This window comes from Pristiophorus japonicus, chromosome 7 (genome assembly GCF_044704955.1).
Source record: "Pristiophorus japonicus isolate sPriJap1 chromosome 7, sPriJap1.hap1, whole genome shotgun sequence".
NCBI lineage: Eukaryota > Metazoa > Chordata > Chondrichthyes > Pristiophoridae > Pristiophorus > Pristiophorus japonicus.
This window is the reverse complement of record NC_091983.1, coordinates 221746268-221763894: the sequence shown is the minus strand read 5'-3', so window position 1 is coordinate 221763894 and position 17627 is coordinate 221746268. Positions and strand designations below refer to the sequence as shown.

Below are 17627 nucleotides of genomic sequence, written 5' to 3'. Positions count from 1 at the left end.
GCACAAGGACCCCCAGGTCCCTCTGCACTGCAGCATGTTGTAATTTCTCCCCATTCAAATAATATTCCCTTTTTACTGTTTCCCCCCCCCGCCCCCCCCCAAGGTGGATGACCTCACATTTTCTGACATTGTATTCCATCTGCCAAACCTTAGCCCATTCGCTTAACCTATCTAAATCTCTTTGCAGCCTCTCTGTGTCCTCTACACAACCCGCTTTCCCACTAATCTTTGTGTCATCTGCAAATTTTGTTACACTACACTCTGTCCCCTCTTCCAGGTCATCTATGTACATTGTAAACAGTTGTGGTCCCAGCACCGATCCCTGTTTCGATGAGATCAGGGACTTAAGAGGCAAGAGTGCCGCCCAGTGAGCTGTGGCTGACACCTAATGCCGGCCAGCAAATGCCGGCTTTGCCAGCGAGGCCCACGTCTCACGAGAATGAATAAAAACAATTTAAATCATTCTGGCATTGTAATAAACACAAACACAAGGTCATTTTGTTTTTTAAGCTATCCTTTATTCGTCACATAATATAAAATGGAAAAGAACAAACCTGAAGAAAGCGCCGAAGGGAAGGATGGAGTTTGAGAAAAGAATCGCTGTTCAGCTTTCAATGAAACACAAGCAGCGAAGGCAGCAAATACAAAATTAAACTTGGCATCCCTGTGTCTGTCAGCCTTTACAAGGGTCGGGACCCCACTCCCGACCCTCGTTTCCCCCCACCCCCCTCGCCCTCCCAATAAGGTTTTTCACAAGTAAACAAAAAGTTTTCAACCGTCAGTTACGCGTCACTTCACTGGCTGAATAAAATGAACAGCCATTTTAACACTTGACCCCTCCTCATCGAAACCTGTAACCCCCAAAATAAGTAGTCAACTTGCATTATTTTTTTAAAAAATTCAAACAATCATTTTTATTTATGGCTTTTGTCAGCTTCAGCTTGTAGTTTGGGGGTTATCCTCCACACCCCCCCCCAACCCACTTACCCCGCCCTCTCCCCTCCCCCACACCACTCCCTGGCCGAGCACGAGTTCCGATCTTGCCCCACCCCCGTGCGACCCCGCCCCTCCCGTAACCCGATTCTGACAACGTGGGGGTGGGGGAGGTTTGTAGGGTGGAGTGTTCACCACAGCGAGGTCTTGTAATTGAAGTTCAGTTTCAGCAGGTACTTCATGTTCACCTGGGCCACGTCGTAGACAATATACCTGAGAGAGATCGGGAGTTAAGGCACACAACTGTGCCCCGGTGAAACAAGCTCAGCAAAACCACCCCCCCTTCCCGGACTGCCCTCCCGTCCCGGGATCTCTCGCTGCCGACTCACCCTGGGGCACAGTATCTTCACCGGAGACACCAGCGAGTGGTGATGGCCGGTGAGTGCAGAGATCTTACCTCCCACCGCTGAACCCCCCTCTCCGCGCCTGCTAAGTGTTGGAGGTCTCGATGGCGTGTGCAGAGAGATTTTATCCCCTCCAACCCCATCTCTCCCGCCAAGAGTTGGGGTCTCAGGTGGTGAGTGGAGCTGGTCTTTCCCCCCCCACCCCCCACTAAGTGATGGGATTCTTGGCCAGTGAGTATGGGCCCTTGTCTGGTGAGTATCAGGTGTGTGTGTGTGGGGGTGTGTGTGTGTGTGTGGGGGTGTGTGTGTGTGTGGGGGTGTGTGTGTGTGTGGGGGTGTGTGTGTGTGGGGGTGTGTGTGTGTGGGGGTGTGTGTGTGTGGGGGTGTGTGTGTGTGGGGGTGTGTGTGTGTGTGGGGGTGTGTGTGTGTGGGGGTGTGTGTGTGTGGGGGTGTGTGTGTGTGGGGGTGTGTGTGTGTGGGGGTGTGTGTGTGTGGGGGTGTGTGTGTGTGGGGGTGTGTGTGTGTGGGGGTGTGTGTCTGTGTGGGGGTGTGTGTCTGTGTGGGGGTGTGTGTCTGTGTGGGTGTGTGTCTGTGTGGGGGTGTGTCTGTGTGGGGGTGTGTCTGTGTGGGGGTGTGTGTCTGCGGGGGTGTGTGTATGCGGGGGTGTGTGTATGCGGGGGGGGTGTGTATGGGGGGGGGGGGTGTGTATGGGGGGGGGTGTGTATGGGGGGGGTGTGTATGGGGGGGGGTGTGTATGGGGGGGGTGTGTATGGGGGGGTGTGTCTGTGTGGGGGTGTGTCTGTGTGGGGGTTGTCTGTGTGGGGGTGTGTCTGTGTGGGGGTGTGTCTGTGTGGGGGTTGTCTGTGTGGGGGTGTGTCTGTGTGGGGGTTGTCTGTGTGGGGGTTGTCTGTGTGGGGGTTGTCTGTGTGGGGGTTGTCTGTGTGGGGGTTGTCTGTGTGGGGGTTGTCTGTGTGGGGGTTGTCTGTGTGGGGGTTGTCTGTGTGGGGGTTGTCTGTGTGGGGGTTGTCTGTGTGGGGGTTGTCTGTGTGGGGGTTGTCTGTGTGGGGGTTGTCTGTGTGGGGGTTGTCTGTGTGGGGGTTGTCTGTGTGGGGGTTGTCTGTGTGGGGGTTGTCTGTGTGGGGGTTGTCTGTGTGGGGGTTGTCTGTGTGGGGGTTGTCTGTGTGGGGGTTGTCTGTGTGGGGGTTGTCTGTGTGGGGGTTGTCTGTGTGGGGGTTGTCTGTGTGGGGGTTGTCTGTGTGGGGGTTGTCTGTGTGGGGGTTGTCTGTGTGGGGGTTGTCTGTGTGGGGGTTGTCTGTGTGGGGGTTGTCTGTGTGGGGGTTGTCTGTGTGGGGGTTGTCTGTGTGGGGGTTGTCTGTGTGGGGGTTGTCTGTGTGGGGGTTGTCTGTGTGGGGGTTGTCTGTGTGGGGGTTGTCTGTGTGGGGGTTGTCTGTGTGGGGGTTGTCTGTGTGGGGGTTGTCTGTGTGGGGGTTGTCTGTGTGGGGGTTGTCTGTGTGGGGGTTGTCTGTGTGGGGGTTGTCTGTGTGGGGGTTGTCTGTGTGGGGGTTGTCTGTGTGGGGGTTGTCTGTGTGGGGGTTGTCTGTGTGGGGGTTGTCTGTGTGGGGGTGTGTCTGTGTGGGGGTGTGTCTGTGTGGGGGTGTGTCTGTGTGGGGGTGTGTCTGTGTGGGGGTGTGTCTGTGTGGGGGTGTGTCTGTGTGGGGGTATGTCTGTGTGGGGGTGTGTCTGTGTGGGGGTGTGTCTGTGTGGGGGTGTGTCTGTGTGGGGGTGTGTCTGTGTGGGGGTGTGTCTGTGTGGGGGTGTGTCTGTGTGGGGGTGTGTCTGTGTGGGGGTGTGTCTGTGTGGGGGTGTGTCTGTGTGGGGGTGTGTCTGTGTGGGGGTGGGTGGGGATTCTCGGCCAGTGAGTATGGGCCCTAGCCTGCTGTGTGTGGGTGGGGGTGGGGATTCTCGGCCAGTGAGTATGGGCCCTAGCCTGCTGTGTGTGGGTGGGGGTGGGGATTCTCGGCCAGTAAGTATGGGCCCTAGCCTACTGTGTGTGTGTGTGGGGGTGGGTGGGGATTCTCAGGCAGTGAGTATGGGCCCTAGCCTGCTGTGTATGTGTGTGGGGGGGGTGTCTGTGTGGCGGGGGTGGGTGGTGTCTGTGTGTGTGTGGGGGGGTATTCTCGGCCGAGTGCAGATGAGCTTGCCCCGCCTCCTGATTAAGTGTTGCGTTGGGACCCCCAGCCGGTGATGGGAGAAAAGTTTGCAGGGCTGAGGGGAAATAGCAGGGCAGTGATTGGGAGGCTCTCTCAAAGAGCCAGCACAGGTAGGACGGGCCGAATGAACAGAGAGTCGGGATAAATGGGTCATTCTCGGGTTGGCAAACAGTAACTAGTGGGGTGCTGCAGGGATCAGTGCTGGGACCCCAACTATTTACTGCTTTGGGTACTGTTGAGGGGGATGACTCATCAGCGGAGGGCAGCAGCAGCCAAGTTCATGGCACCGTGACTGGCTCTGCTGCACAGGAGGGCAGGAAAAAGAGTGGGAGAGCAATAGTGATAGGGGATTCAATTGTAAAGGGAATAGATAGGCGTTTCTGCGGCCGCAACCGAGACTCCAGGATGGTATGTTGCCTCCCTGGTGCAAGGGTCAAGGATGTCTCGGAGCGGGTGCAGGACATTCTAAAAAGGGAGGGAGAACAGCCAGTTGTCGTGGTGCACATTGGTACCAACGACATAGGTTTAAAAAAAAGGGATGAGGTCCTACGAAACGAATTTAAGGAGCTAGGAGCTAAATTAAAAAGTAGGACCTCAAAAGTAGTAATCTCGGGATTGCTACCAGTGCCACGTGATAGTCAGAGTAGGAATCGCAGGATAGCGCAGATGAATACGTGGCTTGAGCAGTGGTGCAGCAGGGAGGGATTCAAATTCCTGGGGCATTGGAACTGGTTCTGGGGGAGGTGGGACCAGTACAAACCGGACGGTCTGCACCTGGGCAGGACCGGAACCAATGTCCTAGGGGGAGTGTTTGCTAGTGCTGTTGGGGAGGATTTAAACTAATATGGCAGGGGGATGGGAACCAATGCTGGGAGACAGAGGGAAACAAAAAGGAGGCAAAAGCAAAAGACAGAAAGGAGATGAGGAAAAGTGGAGGGCAGAGAAACCCAAGGCAAAGAACAAAAAGGGCCACTGTACAGCAAAATTCTAAAAGGACAAAGGGTGTTAAAAAAACAAGCCTGAAGGCTTTGTGTCTTAATGCAAGGAGTATCCGCAATAAAGTGGATGAATTAACTGTGCAAATAGATGTTAACAAATATGATGTGATTGGGATTACGGAGACGTGGCTCCAGGATGATCAGGGCTGGGAACTCAACACCCAGGGGTATTCAACATTCAGGAAAGATAGAATAAAAGGAAAAGGAGGTGGGGTAGCATTGCTGGTTAAGGAGGAAATTAAGGCAATAGGAAGGACATTAGCTTGGATGATGTGGAATCTATATGGGTAGAGCTGCAGAATACCAAAGGGCAAAAAACGTTAGTGGGAGTTGTGTACAGACCTCCAAATAGTAGTAGTGATGTTGGGAGGGCATCAAACATGAAATTAGGGGTGCGTGCAATAAAGGTGCAGCAGTTATAATGGGTGACTTTAATATGCACATAGATTGGGTTAACCAAACTGGAAGCAATACGGTGGAGGAGGATTTCCTGGAGTGCATAAGGGATGGTTTTTTAGACCAATATGTCGAGGAACCAACTAGGGGGGAGGCCGTCTTAGACTGGGTGTTGTGTAATGAGAGAGGATTAATTAGCAATCTCGTTGTGCGAGACCCCTTGGGGAAGAGTGACCATAATATGGTGGAATTCTGCATTAAGATGGAGAATGAAACAGTTAATTCAGAGACCATGGTCCAGAACTTAAAGAAGGGTAACTTTGAAGGTATGAGGCGTGAATTGGCTAGGATAGATTGGCGAATGATATTGAAGGGGTTGACTGTGGATGGGCAATGGCAGACATTTAGAGACCGCATGGATGAACTACAACAATTGTACATTCCTGTCTGGCGTAAAAATAAAAAAGGGAAGGTGGCTCAACCGTGGCTATCAAGGGAAATCAGGGATAGTATTAAAGCCAAGGAAGTGGCATACAAATTGGCCAGAAATAGCAGCGAACCCGGGGACTGGGAGAAATTTAGAACTCAGCAGAGGAGGACAAAGGGTTTGATTAGGGCAGGGAAAATGGAGTACGAGAAGAAGCTTGCAGGGAACATTAAGACGGATTGCAAAAGTTTCTATAGATATGTAAAGAGAAAAAGGTTAGTAAAGACAAACGTAGGTCCCCTGCAGTCAGAATCAGGGGAAGTCATAACGGGGAACAAAGAAATGGCGGACCAATTGAACAAGTACTTTGGTTCGGTATTCACTGAGGAGGACACAAACAACCTTCCGGATATAAAAGGGGTCGGAGGGTCTAGTAAGAAGGAGGAACTGAGGGAAATCCTTATTAGTCGGGAAATTGTGTTGGGGAAATTGATGGGATTGAAGGCCGATAAATCCCCAGGGCCTGATGGACTGCATCCCAGAGTACTTAAGGAGGTGGCCTTGGAAATAGTGGATGCGTTGACAGTCATTTTCCAACATTCCATTGACTCTGGATCAGTTCCTATGGAGTGGAGGGTAGTCAATGTAACCCCACTTTTTAAAAAAGGAGAGAGATAACAGGGAATTATAGACCGGTCAGCCTGACAGGGTGGGTAAAATGATGGAATCAATTATTAAGGATGTCATAGCAGTGCATTTGGAAAGAGGTGACATGATAGGTCCAAGTCAGCATGGATTTGTGAAAGGGAAATCATGCTTGACAAATCTTCTGGAATTTTTTGAGGATATTTCCAGTAGAGTGGACAAGGGAGAACCAGTTGATGTGGTATATTTGGACTTTCAGAAGGCTTTCGACAAGGTCTCACACAAGAGATTAATGTGCAAAGTTAAAGCACATGGGATTGGGGGTAGTGTACTGACATGGATTGAGAACTGGTTGTCAGACAGGAAGCAAAGAGTAGGAGTAAATGGGTACTTTTCAGAATGGCAGGCAGTGACTAGTGGGGTACCGCAAGGTTCTGTGCTGGGGCCCCAGCTGTTTACACTGTATATTAATGATTTAGACGAGGGGATTAAATGTAGTATCTCCAAATTTGCGGATGACACTAAGTTGGGTGGCAGTGTGAGCTGCGAGGAGGATGCTATGAGGCTGCAGATTGACTTGGATAGGTTAGGTGAGTGGGCAAATGCATGGCAGATGAAGTATAATGTGGATAAATGTGAGGTTATCCACTTTGGTGGTAAAAACAGAGAGACAGACTATTATCTGAATGGTGACAGATTAGTGAAAGGGGAGGTGCAACGAGACCTGGGTGTCATGGTATATCAGTCATTGAAGGTTGGCATGCAGGTACAGCAGGCAGTTAAGAAAGCAAATGGCATGTTGGCCTTCACAGCGAGGGGATTTGAGTACAGGGGCAGGGAGGTGTTGCTACAGTTGTACAGGGCCTTGGTGAGGTCACACCTGGAGTATTGTGTACAGTTTTGGTCTCCTAACCTGAGGAAGGACATTCTTGCTATTGAGGGAGTGCAGCGAAGGTTCACCAGACTGATTCCCGGGATGGCGGGACTGACCTATCAAGAAAGACTGGATCAACTGGGCTTGTATTCACTGGAGTTCAGAAGAATGAGAGGGGACCTCATAGAAACGTTTAAAATTCTGACGGGGTTAGACAGGTTAGATGCAGGAAGAATCTTCCCAATGTTGGGGAAGTCCAGAACCAGGGGACACAGTCTAAGGATAAGGGGTAAGCCATTTAGGACCGAGATGAGGAGAAACTTCTTCACCCAGAGAGTGGTGAACCTGTGGAATCCTCTACCACAGAAAGTTGTTGAGGCCAATTCACTAAATATATTCAAAAAGGAGTTAGATGAAGTCCTTACTACTAGGAGAATCAAGGGGTATGGTGAGAAAGCAGGAATGGGGTACTGAAGTTGCATGTTCAGCCATGAACTCATTGAATGGCGGTGCAGGCTAGAAGGGCCGAATGGCCTACTCCTGCACCTATTTTCTATGTTTCTATATTTCTATTAACGACTTGGAAGAAGGGACTGAGTGTAAAGTAGCCAAGTTTGCTGATGATACAAAGATGGGAGGAAAAGCAATGTGTGAGGAGGACACAAAAATTCTGCAAAAGGATATAGACAGGCTAAGTGAGTGGGCAAAAATTTGGCAGATGGAGTATAATGTCGGAAAGTGTGAGGTCATGCACTTTGGCAGAAAAAAAATCCAAGAGCAAGTTATTATTTAAATGGAGAAAGATTGCAAAGTGCTGCAGTACAGCGGGACCTGGGGGTACTCGTGCATGAAACACAAAAGGATAGTATGCAGGTACAGCAAGTGATCAGGAAGGCCAATGGAATTTTGGCCTTTATTGCAAAGAGGATGGAGTATAAAATCAGGGAAGTCTTGCAACTGTTCTACAGGGTATTGGTGAGACCACACCTGGAATACTGCGTGCAGTTTTGGTTTCCATATTGACAAAAGGATATACTTGCTTTGAAGGCAGTTCAGAGAAGGTTCACTAGATTGATTCTGGGGATGAGGGGTTTGACTTATGAGGAAAGGTTGAGTAGGTTGGGCCTCTACTCATTGGAATTTAGAAAATGAGAGGTGATCTTATCGAAACGTATAAGATTATGAGGGGGTTGACAAGGTGGATGCAGAGAGGATGTTTGCACTGATGGGGGAGACTAGAACTCGAGGTCATGATCTTAGAATAAGGGGTCACCCATTTAAAACTGAGATGAGGAGAAATTTCTTTTCTCAGAGGGTTGTAAATCTGTGGAATTCGCTGCCTCAGAGAGCTGTGGAAGCTGGGACATTGAATAAACTTAAGACAGAAATAGACAGTTTCTTAAACGATAAGGATAAGGGGTTATGGGGAGCGGGCGGGGAAGTGGAGCTGAGTCCATGATCAGATCAGCCATGATCGTATTAAATGGCGGAGCAGGCTCGAGGGGCCGTATGGCCTACTCCTGCTCCTATTTCTTGTGTATGTGAGAGAGAGAGAGAGAGAGAGAGCGTGCGAGAGAGAAAAAGAGGGAGAGGGGCGGGGCGGGTTGCCTGTAGTCTCAGAACCCTGCTCGTGCCAGCAGCTCTCGCACTGACAGCCCGACTGAGGCCGAGCCCGTTTTCCTCAGGGCTCACACCCATTATGGAGCGCCCGTATTCCCATCCGTCTGGATTTGGGTTCACGTGCCAGAGGCGGAAGGACAGCATTTAAAATAAAAACGCCCCCACTTCGTTAGCCCTTTGTGAACCGGGACGGCGGAGCTGCAGTGCCACTGGCCGGATTGTTTGAAGACAGGACGAATGGCCCCCGACTGCTGTACAGAGAAGGATACTCGTTGTATAGTAAGCTGGAGCCTGCGGCTGGCGTCTGGACCCCTCTCCCCAGAGGCACCTCCGCTCCGTCCATCTTGATGGTGGCGGTCGGATCTGGAGCCGTCTTCCCCACACCTGTGGAGAAAGAGTTATCCCAAGAGGTGCAGTAATAGTCCAACCCAGCGTGATGCCCTTTGACCCCTACCTCGCAGCCTGACTGGGAACAGAGGCACGCCATCCTCAGCGCCCCCCCCCCCCATTCCACCCCAAGCTGCAGCATTGTCTGCGATCTCCGACAATGGCAAGGGGAGGGGGGAGGGCTCGGGATCCCCTAACCTTCCAGCACTGCATGGGCTCCCCCCAGCGACAGCATCGGTTCTCCCCCCCCCCACCCCACCACTCCGCTAAAGCGCGATCGAGAGTTAGAGGGCGATCCAAGAGCAGATCCAACGCGGCCGGCCGAAGGAGGAGGTACTTCCAACTCCGCGGGATCGTCACCCACACACAGAGAGGGGACGGGGCCCGATGGCTGTTCCTTTCCAACCCTCACACCCTTGGAGAACAGTGTGACGTAGTGGGCGGACTGACAGTCCTTTCAACCAGGCCCATCCCGATACCGGTCGATAGGCAGATTTCTTTGAACTCCAGGGAAATCAAGGGATTTGGGGATCGGGCTGGAAGGTGGATTTGAGGCCGAGGATCAGCCATGATCTTATTGAATGGAGGGGCAGGCTCGAGCGGCCATAGGGCCTACTCCTGCTCCTAATTCTTGTGTTACGATAGGGCGGTCAGTCCTATACGGAGGGGGGGGGGAGCTTTATAGACTGGACGCGAGAGTCCCCGATGGATGTCAACCTCGGACTGAGAGCTGGAGTCCTGGTCTCCACTCTCTGGGAATGTCTGGAGCGGCGTTCAAACCCTGCACCTTCCAGCTCGGGTGGGAATACTAATGTCCAGCTCACACCTGGGGGAGCAAACGGGAAAATCTGGCACGTGCGCCAGGAGTGGGTGGTTACTCCGGGGACCGAGGGACCCCGGGAACTGAGGGGCCGAGGGACTCCGGGAGTAGCACTGTACACCGAGGGGCTCCGGGAGTAGCACTGTACACCGAGGGGACTCCGGGAGTAGCACTGGGGACCGAGGGGACTCCGGGAGTAGCACTGGGGACCGAGGGGACTCCGGGAGTAGCACTGGGGACCGAGGGAACTCCGGGAGTAGCACTGTACACCGAGGGACTCCGGGAACTGAGGGACCGAGGGGACTCCGGGAGTAGCACTGTACACCGAGGGACTCCGGGAGTAGCACTGTACACCGAGGGACTCCGGGAGTAGCACTGTACACCGAGGGACTCCGGGAGTAGAACTGTACACCGAGGGGACTCCGGGAGTAGCACTGTACACCGAGGGGACTCCGGGAGTAGCACTGTACACCGAGGGACTCCGGGAACTGAGGGACCGAGGGGACTCCGGGAGTAGCACCGGGGACCGGGACTCCGGGAACTGAGGGACCGAGGGACTCCGGGAGTAGCACTGTACACCGAGGGATTCTGGGAGTAGCACTGTACACCGAGGGGACTCCGGGAGTAGCACTGGGGACTGAGGGAACTCCGGGAGTAGCACTGTACACCGAGGGATTCTGGGAGTAGCACTGTACACCGAGGGGACTCCGGGAGTAGCACTGGGGACTGAGGGAACTCCGGGAGTAGCACTGTACACCGAGGGGACTCTGGGAGTAGCACTGTACACCGAGGGGACTCCGGGAGTAGCACTGTACACCGAGGGACTCTCGGAGTAGCACTGTACACTGAGGGGACTCTGGGAGTAGCACTGTACACCGAGGGGACTCCGGGAGTAGCACCGGGGACCGAGGGACTCCGGGAGTAGCACTGTACACCGAGGGGACTCTGGGAGTAGCACTGTACACCGAGGGACTCTAGGAGTAGCACTGTACACCGAGGGGACTCTGGGAGTAGCACTGTACACCGAGGGGACTCCGGGAGTAGCACTGTACACCGAGGGGACTCCGGGAGTAGCACTGTACACCGAGGGACTCTGGGAGTAGCACTGTACACCGAGGGACTCTGGGAGTAGCACTGTACACCGAGGGGACTCCGGGAGTAGCACTGTACACCGAGGGGACTCCGGGAGTAGCACTGTACACCGAGGGACTCTGGGAGTAGCACTGTACACCGAGGGGACTCCGGGAGTAGCACTGTACACCGAGGGGACTCCGGGAGTAGCACTGTACACCGAGGGACTCTGGGAGTAGCACTGTACACCGAGGGGAGTCCGGGAGTAGCACTGTACACCGAGGGGAGTCCGGGAGTAGCACTGTACACCGAGGGGAGTCCGGGAGTAGCACTGTACACCGAGGGGAGTACGGGAGTAGCACTGTACACCGAGGGGACTCCGGGATTAACACCGGGGATTAGGTGCAATGGCGAGCTGTGACATACCAATACGTCAATGACCTCACAGTGGGAGAGGCTGCCCTCAAATTCAGCAGCATTGTATGGTGTAACAGCAGAGGGGTGTCCCTTAGACAGATCACCGCTCGCACTGCTCACCACTCACACCACATACCTATCGCACGCCGCTCACTCTGTGCTTACCTTTCACACTGTGCTTGCCTTTCGGTAGTTTTGTAATATGACTGGCTCGTTTCAACTCATACCTGGGAAAACACAAGAATCGGCCGTGAGCGGCCTCAGGACAGCACTGGGCTTCGAACCGCGCACATCAGCTCAATAGAAACGTCAAAATTTTACTACTGTAGGACGTCAGCTTCACACTGGAACTATCTTCTCCAATCCCAGAGCTCCACAATGGAGCTATCCACTCCAGTCCCAGAGTGAGCTCCACAATGGAGCTATCCATTCCAGTCCCAGAGTGAGCTCCACACTGCAGCTATCCACTCCAGTCCCAGAGTGAGCTCCACACTGGAGCTATCCACTCCAGTCCCAGAGTGAGCTCCACACTAGAGCTATCCATTCCAGTCCCAGAGTGAGCTCCACACTGGAGCTATCCACTCCAGTCCCAGAGTGAGCTCCACACTGGAGCTATTGACTCCAGTCCCAGAGTGAGCTCCACACTGGAGCTATCCACTCCAGTCCCAGAGTGAGCTCCACACTGGAGCTATTGACTCCAGTCCCAGAGTGAGCTCCACACTGGAGCTATTGACTCCAGTCCAAGGTGACATACCCTCAAGTCCCCCTCAAATGTTTCTCAACTGAATCCAGGGCCTTTGCTTCCCCTCTCTATTTGGGAATCCATCATCATCATCATAGGCAGTCCCTTGGAATCGAGGAAGACTTGCTTCCACTCCTGAAGTGAGTTCTTAAGTGGCTGAACAGTCCAATACGAGAGCCACAGACCCTGTCACAGGTGGGACAGACAGTGGTTGAAGGAAAGGGGTGGGTGGGGAGTCTGGTTTGCCGCACGCTCCTTCCGCTGCCTGCACTTGATTTCTGCATGCTCTCGGCGACGATACTCAAGGTGCTCAGTGCCCTCCCGGATTCACTTCCTCCACTCAGGGCGGTCTTTGGCCAGGGACTCCCAGGTGTCAGTGGGGATGTTGCACTTCATCAGGGAGGCTTTGAGTGTGTCCTTGTAACGTTTCCTCTGCCCACCTGGGGCTCGCTTGCTGTGTAGGAGTTCCAAGTCGAGCACTTGCTTTGGGAGTCTCGTGCCTGCCATGCGAACAATGTGGCCTGCCCAGCGGAGCTGATCAAGTGTAGTCAGTGCTTCAATGTTGTGGATGTTGGCCTGGCCGAGGACGCTGATGTTGGTGCGTCTGTCCTCCCAGGGGATTTGTAGGATCTTGCGGAGACATCGTTGGTGGTATTTCTCCAGCGACTTGGTATCTTCTGTACATTGTCCACGTCTCTGAGCCATACAGGAGGGCGGGTATTACTACAAATGTTTCTCAACTGAATCCAGGGTCTTTGCTCTCCCTCTTTATTTGGGAATCCATTCCACGTGTCGATCACTCTCCGTGTCAGTCCTAAATTTGCCGTCGACTGACTGGAATCGGTGTCTCCCTTTGTCCTATTCCCACGGTTTAAAGACATTTTCTGGACCTACTTTTCCCCCCCGAACCACTTTGTATCAAATTTATAAAAGGTCCTCGAGTAGCTCGGCCCATCCAGATTGATTGTTCTCCATACGTTGTATAAAAGAATAGTCTCCTTCCCCACGTGTAAGACAATCCTAAATCTCCACTCTTCCGTCGCTGGGGATTGAACCGTTACTAATCTCAAAGCCCGCCTCTCCCGATTGGTTCAGAAGCTGGTATCACCTGATACCTGGCCTCAGTGGCTATTCGTCCTGCTTAAGCCCAGACAGCAACCGAGTGACACCAGGCTGATCGACCACACAAGGCATCACAGCTGAGCCGGACCTCCTTACTGGAAAATCCACATGCGCGCGTACTCCCAAGCGAGGTGGGGGGGGGGGGCAAACATCGAGCCCAGCTTCATTGGCCCCCACCATAACTGCCCCTGACTCAGGTCAGCAAACTCAGTCAAGTCCAGGGTTCAAATCCAGGGCCTTCCTAATCCGTACAGCCCGGTACAGAAGATGCTTTACAATAACTGAGCCATCAGTTCGCGCCACTGCACCTCAGGAAGAATATATTGGACGGAATGATACTGGGGCTAAAAGATAAGCACAGGCTGTATTCACTGGAGTATAGACGATTAAGGGATGATCTGATCAAGGTGTTTAAGATGATTAAAGAGTTGATAGGGTAGATAGAGAGAAGTTATTTCCTCTGTGGGGGAGGGTCCAGAACAAGGGGGCATAACCTTTGTTATGTATGTAAACATTGTAACTGTGTAAGACTTGCCACCAGAGGGCGCAACTGTTGGAGGCCCAAGGGTCACCTGCACACCTCATGCAAGGAGCTGTCTGCCATGCTGTTTAGGCATTCTGGAGTTGTATTAAAGAGACTAAGGTCACATCAGTTTTAGCTCACAGTACTCAGTCTTGTGGAGTTCTTCCATACTTAACAGCCTTAAAATTAGAGCTTGACCACTCAGGGGTGATGTCAGGAAGCACTTCTTCACACAAAGGGTGGTGGGAATTCTATATTCAAAAAGGAGTTCGATGAAGTCCTTACTACTCGGGGGATCAAGGGGTATGGTGAGAAAGCAGGAATGGGGTACTGAAGTTGCATGTTCAGCCATGAACTCATTGAATGGCGGTGCAGGCTAGAAGGGCCGAATGGCCTACTCCTGCACCTATTTTCTATGTTTCTATGAATCTGGAATTCTTTCCCCAAAAAGCTGTTACGGTTGGAGGGGGGGGAAACTGAAAATTTCAATTCTGAGATGGATAGATTTTTATTTGGCAAGGCTATTGAGGATTATGGAACCAAGGCGGGTAAATGGAGCCAAGATAGCGATCAGCCAGGATTGAACTGAGTGATGGAACAGATTCGAGGAGCTGAATGGCCTGCTCCTGTTCCTAAATCAAATCACTGTGACATGAATTTCAAATGAATTTCTCATTAACACACACACACACAGCCAATAAAAAGCCGGCTTTGCTACTCACATGTTCCCCAGGGCCACTTCAGCCAGCAGAATGAGCCCCACAGGATCAGCCTGGGACGTGTGGCAGTAATTTGCACTTTTAGAAACCATGTCGGCAAAGTAGACGCCTTTACCGAACATGTAACCGGTCTGTGGGGAAACCAAAGGACAATAAATTCGGGAAGAGAACGTTCCCTTTCACGGCCGCCCCTCACTGCCCCTGGCCCGGGAGGAGGACCCTCACTGCCCCTGGCCCGGGAGGAGGACCCTCACTGCCCCTGGCCCGGGAGGAGGACCCTCACTGCCCCTGGCCCGGGAGGAGGACCCTCACTGCCCCTGGCCCGGGAGGAGGCCCCTCACTGCCCCTGGCCCGGGAGGAGGACCCTCACTGCCCCTGGCCCGGGAGGAGGACCCTCACTGCCCCTGGCCCGGGAGGAGGCCCCTCACTGCCCCTGGCCCGGGAGGAGGACCCTCACTGCCCCTGGCCCGGGAGGAGGACCCTCACTGCCCCTGGCCCGGGAGGAGGCCCCTCACTGCCCCTGGCCCGGGAGGAGGACCCTCACTGCCCCTGGCCCGGGAGGAGGACCCTCACTGTGCCCCTGGCCCGGGAGGAGGCCCCTCACTGTGCCCCTGGCCCGGGAGGTGTTCAAAATCACGAGGGGGTCTGGATAGAGTAGAGAGGGAGAAACTGTTCTCATTGGCCATGTTAACTGAACAGAGACAGTGTAGTGAGAAGCTTGGGGACATGTTAGGGACGTAGCAGACGACACATCAATGCATTATTTTTCCATTGCCCGTTGTCTGGCCCCGTTCTTGGCTCCCTCGGTGCCCCAAACCACCAGCCCAGAGTCTCAATAAATAATAATGAAAAAAGATATACAAGGGTACGATCAGATAGATTCTGCAATCCACTTCACCATTCATACGCTTGTTCACCCCGCCCCCCCTCCCCTCGCCCGCGCTCACTCATCACCCAGACGCTCACTCACCCCCCACCCCCCAGACGCTCACTCACCCCACCACCCAGACGCTCACTCACCCCCCACCCCTCGGACGCTCACTCACCCCACCACCCAGACGCTCACTCACCCCCCACCCCCCAGACGCTCACTCACCCCCCGGATGCTCGCGCTCACTCAGCTCCCCCCCCCAGACGCCCGCGCTCACTCACCCCCCAGACGCTCGCGCTCACTCACCCCCACCCCCCAGACACTCACTCACCCCCACCCCCCAGACGCCCGCGCTCACTCACCCCACCAGACGCTCACTCAGCCCCCCCCAGACGCTCACTCAGCCCCCCCCCCCAGACGCCCACGCTCACTCACCCCCCAGACGCTCACTCACCCCCCCAGACGCTCACTTAACCCCACCCCCCAGACACCCACGCACATTCACCCCCCAGACGCTCACTCACCCCCACCCCCCAGCGCTCACTCACCCCCCGGACCCTCGCGCTCACTCACCCCCCCCGGACCCTCGTGCTCACTCACCCCCCCCGGACCCTAGTGCTCACTCACCCCCCCCGGACCCTAGTGCTCACTCACCCCCCCCGGACCCTAGTGCTCACTCACCCCCCCCACCCCGGACCCTCGTGCTCACTCACCCCCCCCACCCCGGACCCTCGTGCTCACTCACCCCCCACACCCTCGCGCTCACTCACCCCCCACACCCTCGCGCTCACTCACCCCCCACACCCTCGCGCTCACTCACCCCCCCCCACCCCCCCTCCCCTCGCCCGCGCTCACTCACCCCCCCAGACGCCCGCGCTCACTCACCCCCTCACCCCCCAGACGCCCGCGCTCACTCACCCCCCGGACCCTCGCGCTCACTCACCCCCCGGACGCCCGCGCTCACTCACCCCCCAGACGCCCGCGCTCACTCACCCCCCCAGACGCTCACTCACCCCCCAGACGCCCGCGCTCACCACCCCCCCAGACGCTCACTCACCCCCCCAGACGCCCGCGCTCACTCACCCCCTCACCCCCCAGACGCCCGCGCTCACTCACCCCCCGGACCCTCGCGCTCACTCACCCCCCAGACGCCCGCGCTCACTCACCCCCCCAGACGCTCACTCACCCCCCAGATGCCCGCGCTCACCACCCCCCCAGACGCTCACTCACCCCCCCAGACGCCCGCGCTCACTCACCCCCCAGACGCCTGCGCTCACTCACCCCCCAGACGCCCGCGCTCACTCACCCCCCAGACGCTCACTCACCCCCCAGACGCCCGCGCTCACTCACCCCCCCAGACGCTCACTCACCCCCCAGACGCCCGCGCTCACTCACCCCCCCAGACGCCCGCGCTCACTCACCCCCCGGACCCTCGCGCTCACTCACCCCCCAGACGCCCGCGCTCACTCACCCCCCCAGATGCCCGCGCTCACTCACCCCCCAGACGCCCGCGCTCACTCACCCCCCCAGACGCCCGCGCTCACTCACCCCCCCAGACGCCCGCGCTCACTCACCCCCCAGACGCCCGCGCTCACTCACCCCCCAGACGCCCGCGCTCACTCACCCCCCAGACGCCCGCGCTCACTCACCCCCCAGACGCCCGCGCTCACTCACCCCCCCAGACGCCCGCGCTCACTCACCCCCCCAGACGCCCGCGCTCACTCACCCCCCCAGACGCCCGCGCTCACTCACCCCCCCAGACGCCCGCGCTCACTCACCACGGGAGCCTCTGGCGGTGCGATTCGCAGACCCTGCGACAATATCCCGGCGAAGTTGGTGCTGCGAGATCCGTGCCAGAGCAGCTGGCGGTTGTGAAGCTCGCTGAAGGGCTCGAAACGCTGGTCTTCCCCCTCACGGTTAATCTTAAATATCTGCCGGGAGAGAAGCAGACACAGGGCGCACGGGGTGAAAACGGCTCCACGCCAGCGCAGTCGCACGCGGCGGAGCGGCAGTATACCGGGAGCAGGCCCTCTGGTTGTACGGGGCGGGTGGGCTTGGGCTGCTTGTAGCCGTAGCTTCCTCCAGCCTCCTTTTTGTGGAGTTGCTCAATCACGCTGGGCACAGTCCGGTCCCACAGGAGCCAACTGCTCTCCCATTCTTCACGCCGCAGCCCAGACTAGCCGGCTACTCAACTGCAGAGGGCACCACTCCGGGTCCACCCGCCCACTTAGATATCCGCACTTTTCAGCAGGGGGTCACTCGTGATCAGGAGCGGGAACTATGTCCTTCCCCACCCCCCACCCCTCTCGTTTCCTCCGTCAGTGCCTCAGAACCAACTTGGAATTAAATCTCGGAAGCCTCCTGGTTGTGTGTGTGGCTCAGTTCAACACTGCCCAGTGCACTGACCCGCCAAACCATTGGATCGCTCCAAACTCGGCATCAAAAGGG

General features: G+C 55.5%; 1 protein-coding gene across 1 annotated transcript in view; it reads right to left on the bottom strand.

Annotated features, from left to right (window-relative positions):
* Positions 1-496: 496 nt before the first annotated feature.
* parp1 (poly (ADP-ribose) polymerase 1) overlaps positions 497-17627 on the bottom strand; it is a 116971-nt gene continuing 99840 nt past the window's right edge. Inside the window, exons 19-23 of the mRNA XM_070885835.1 lie at positions 16958-17110; positions 14312-14439; positions 11368-11429; positions 8777-8891; positions 497-1206 (exon numbers count right to left, since the gene is read on the bottom strand). Of these exons, the coding sequence (XP_070741936.1) occupies positions 1125-1206; positions 8777-8891; positions 11368-11429; positions 14312-14439; positions 16958-17110 (540 nt within the window). The 3' untranslated portion in view covers positions 497-1124. The remainder of the gene's footprint in view (positions 1207-8776; positions 8892-11367; positions 11430-14311; positions 14440-16957; positions 17111-17627) is intronic.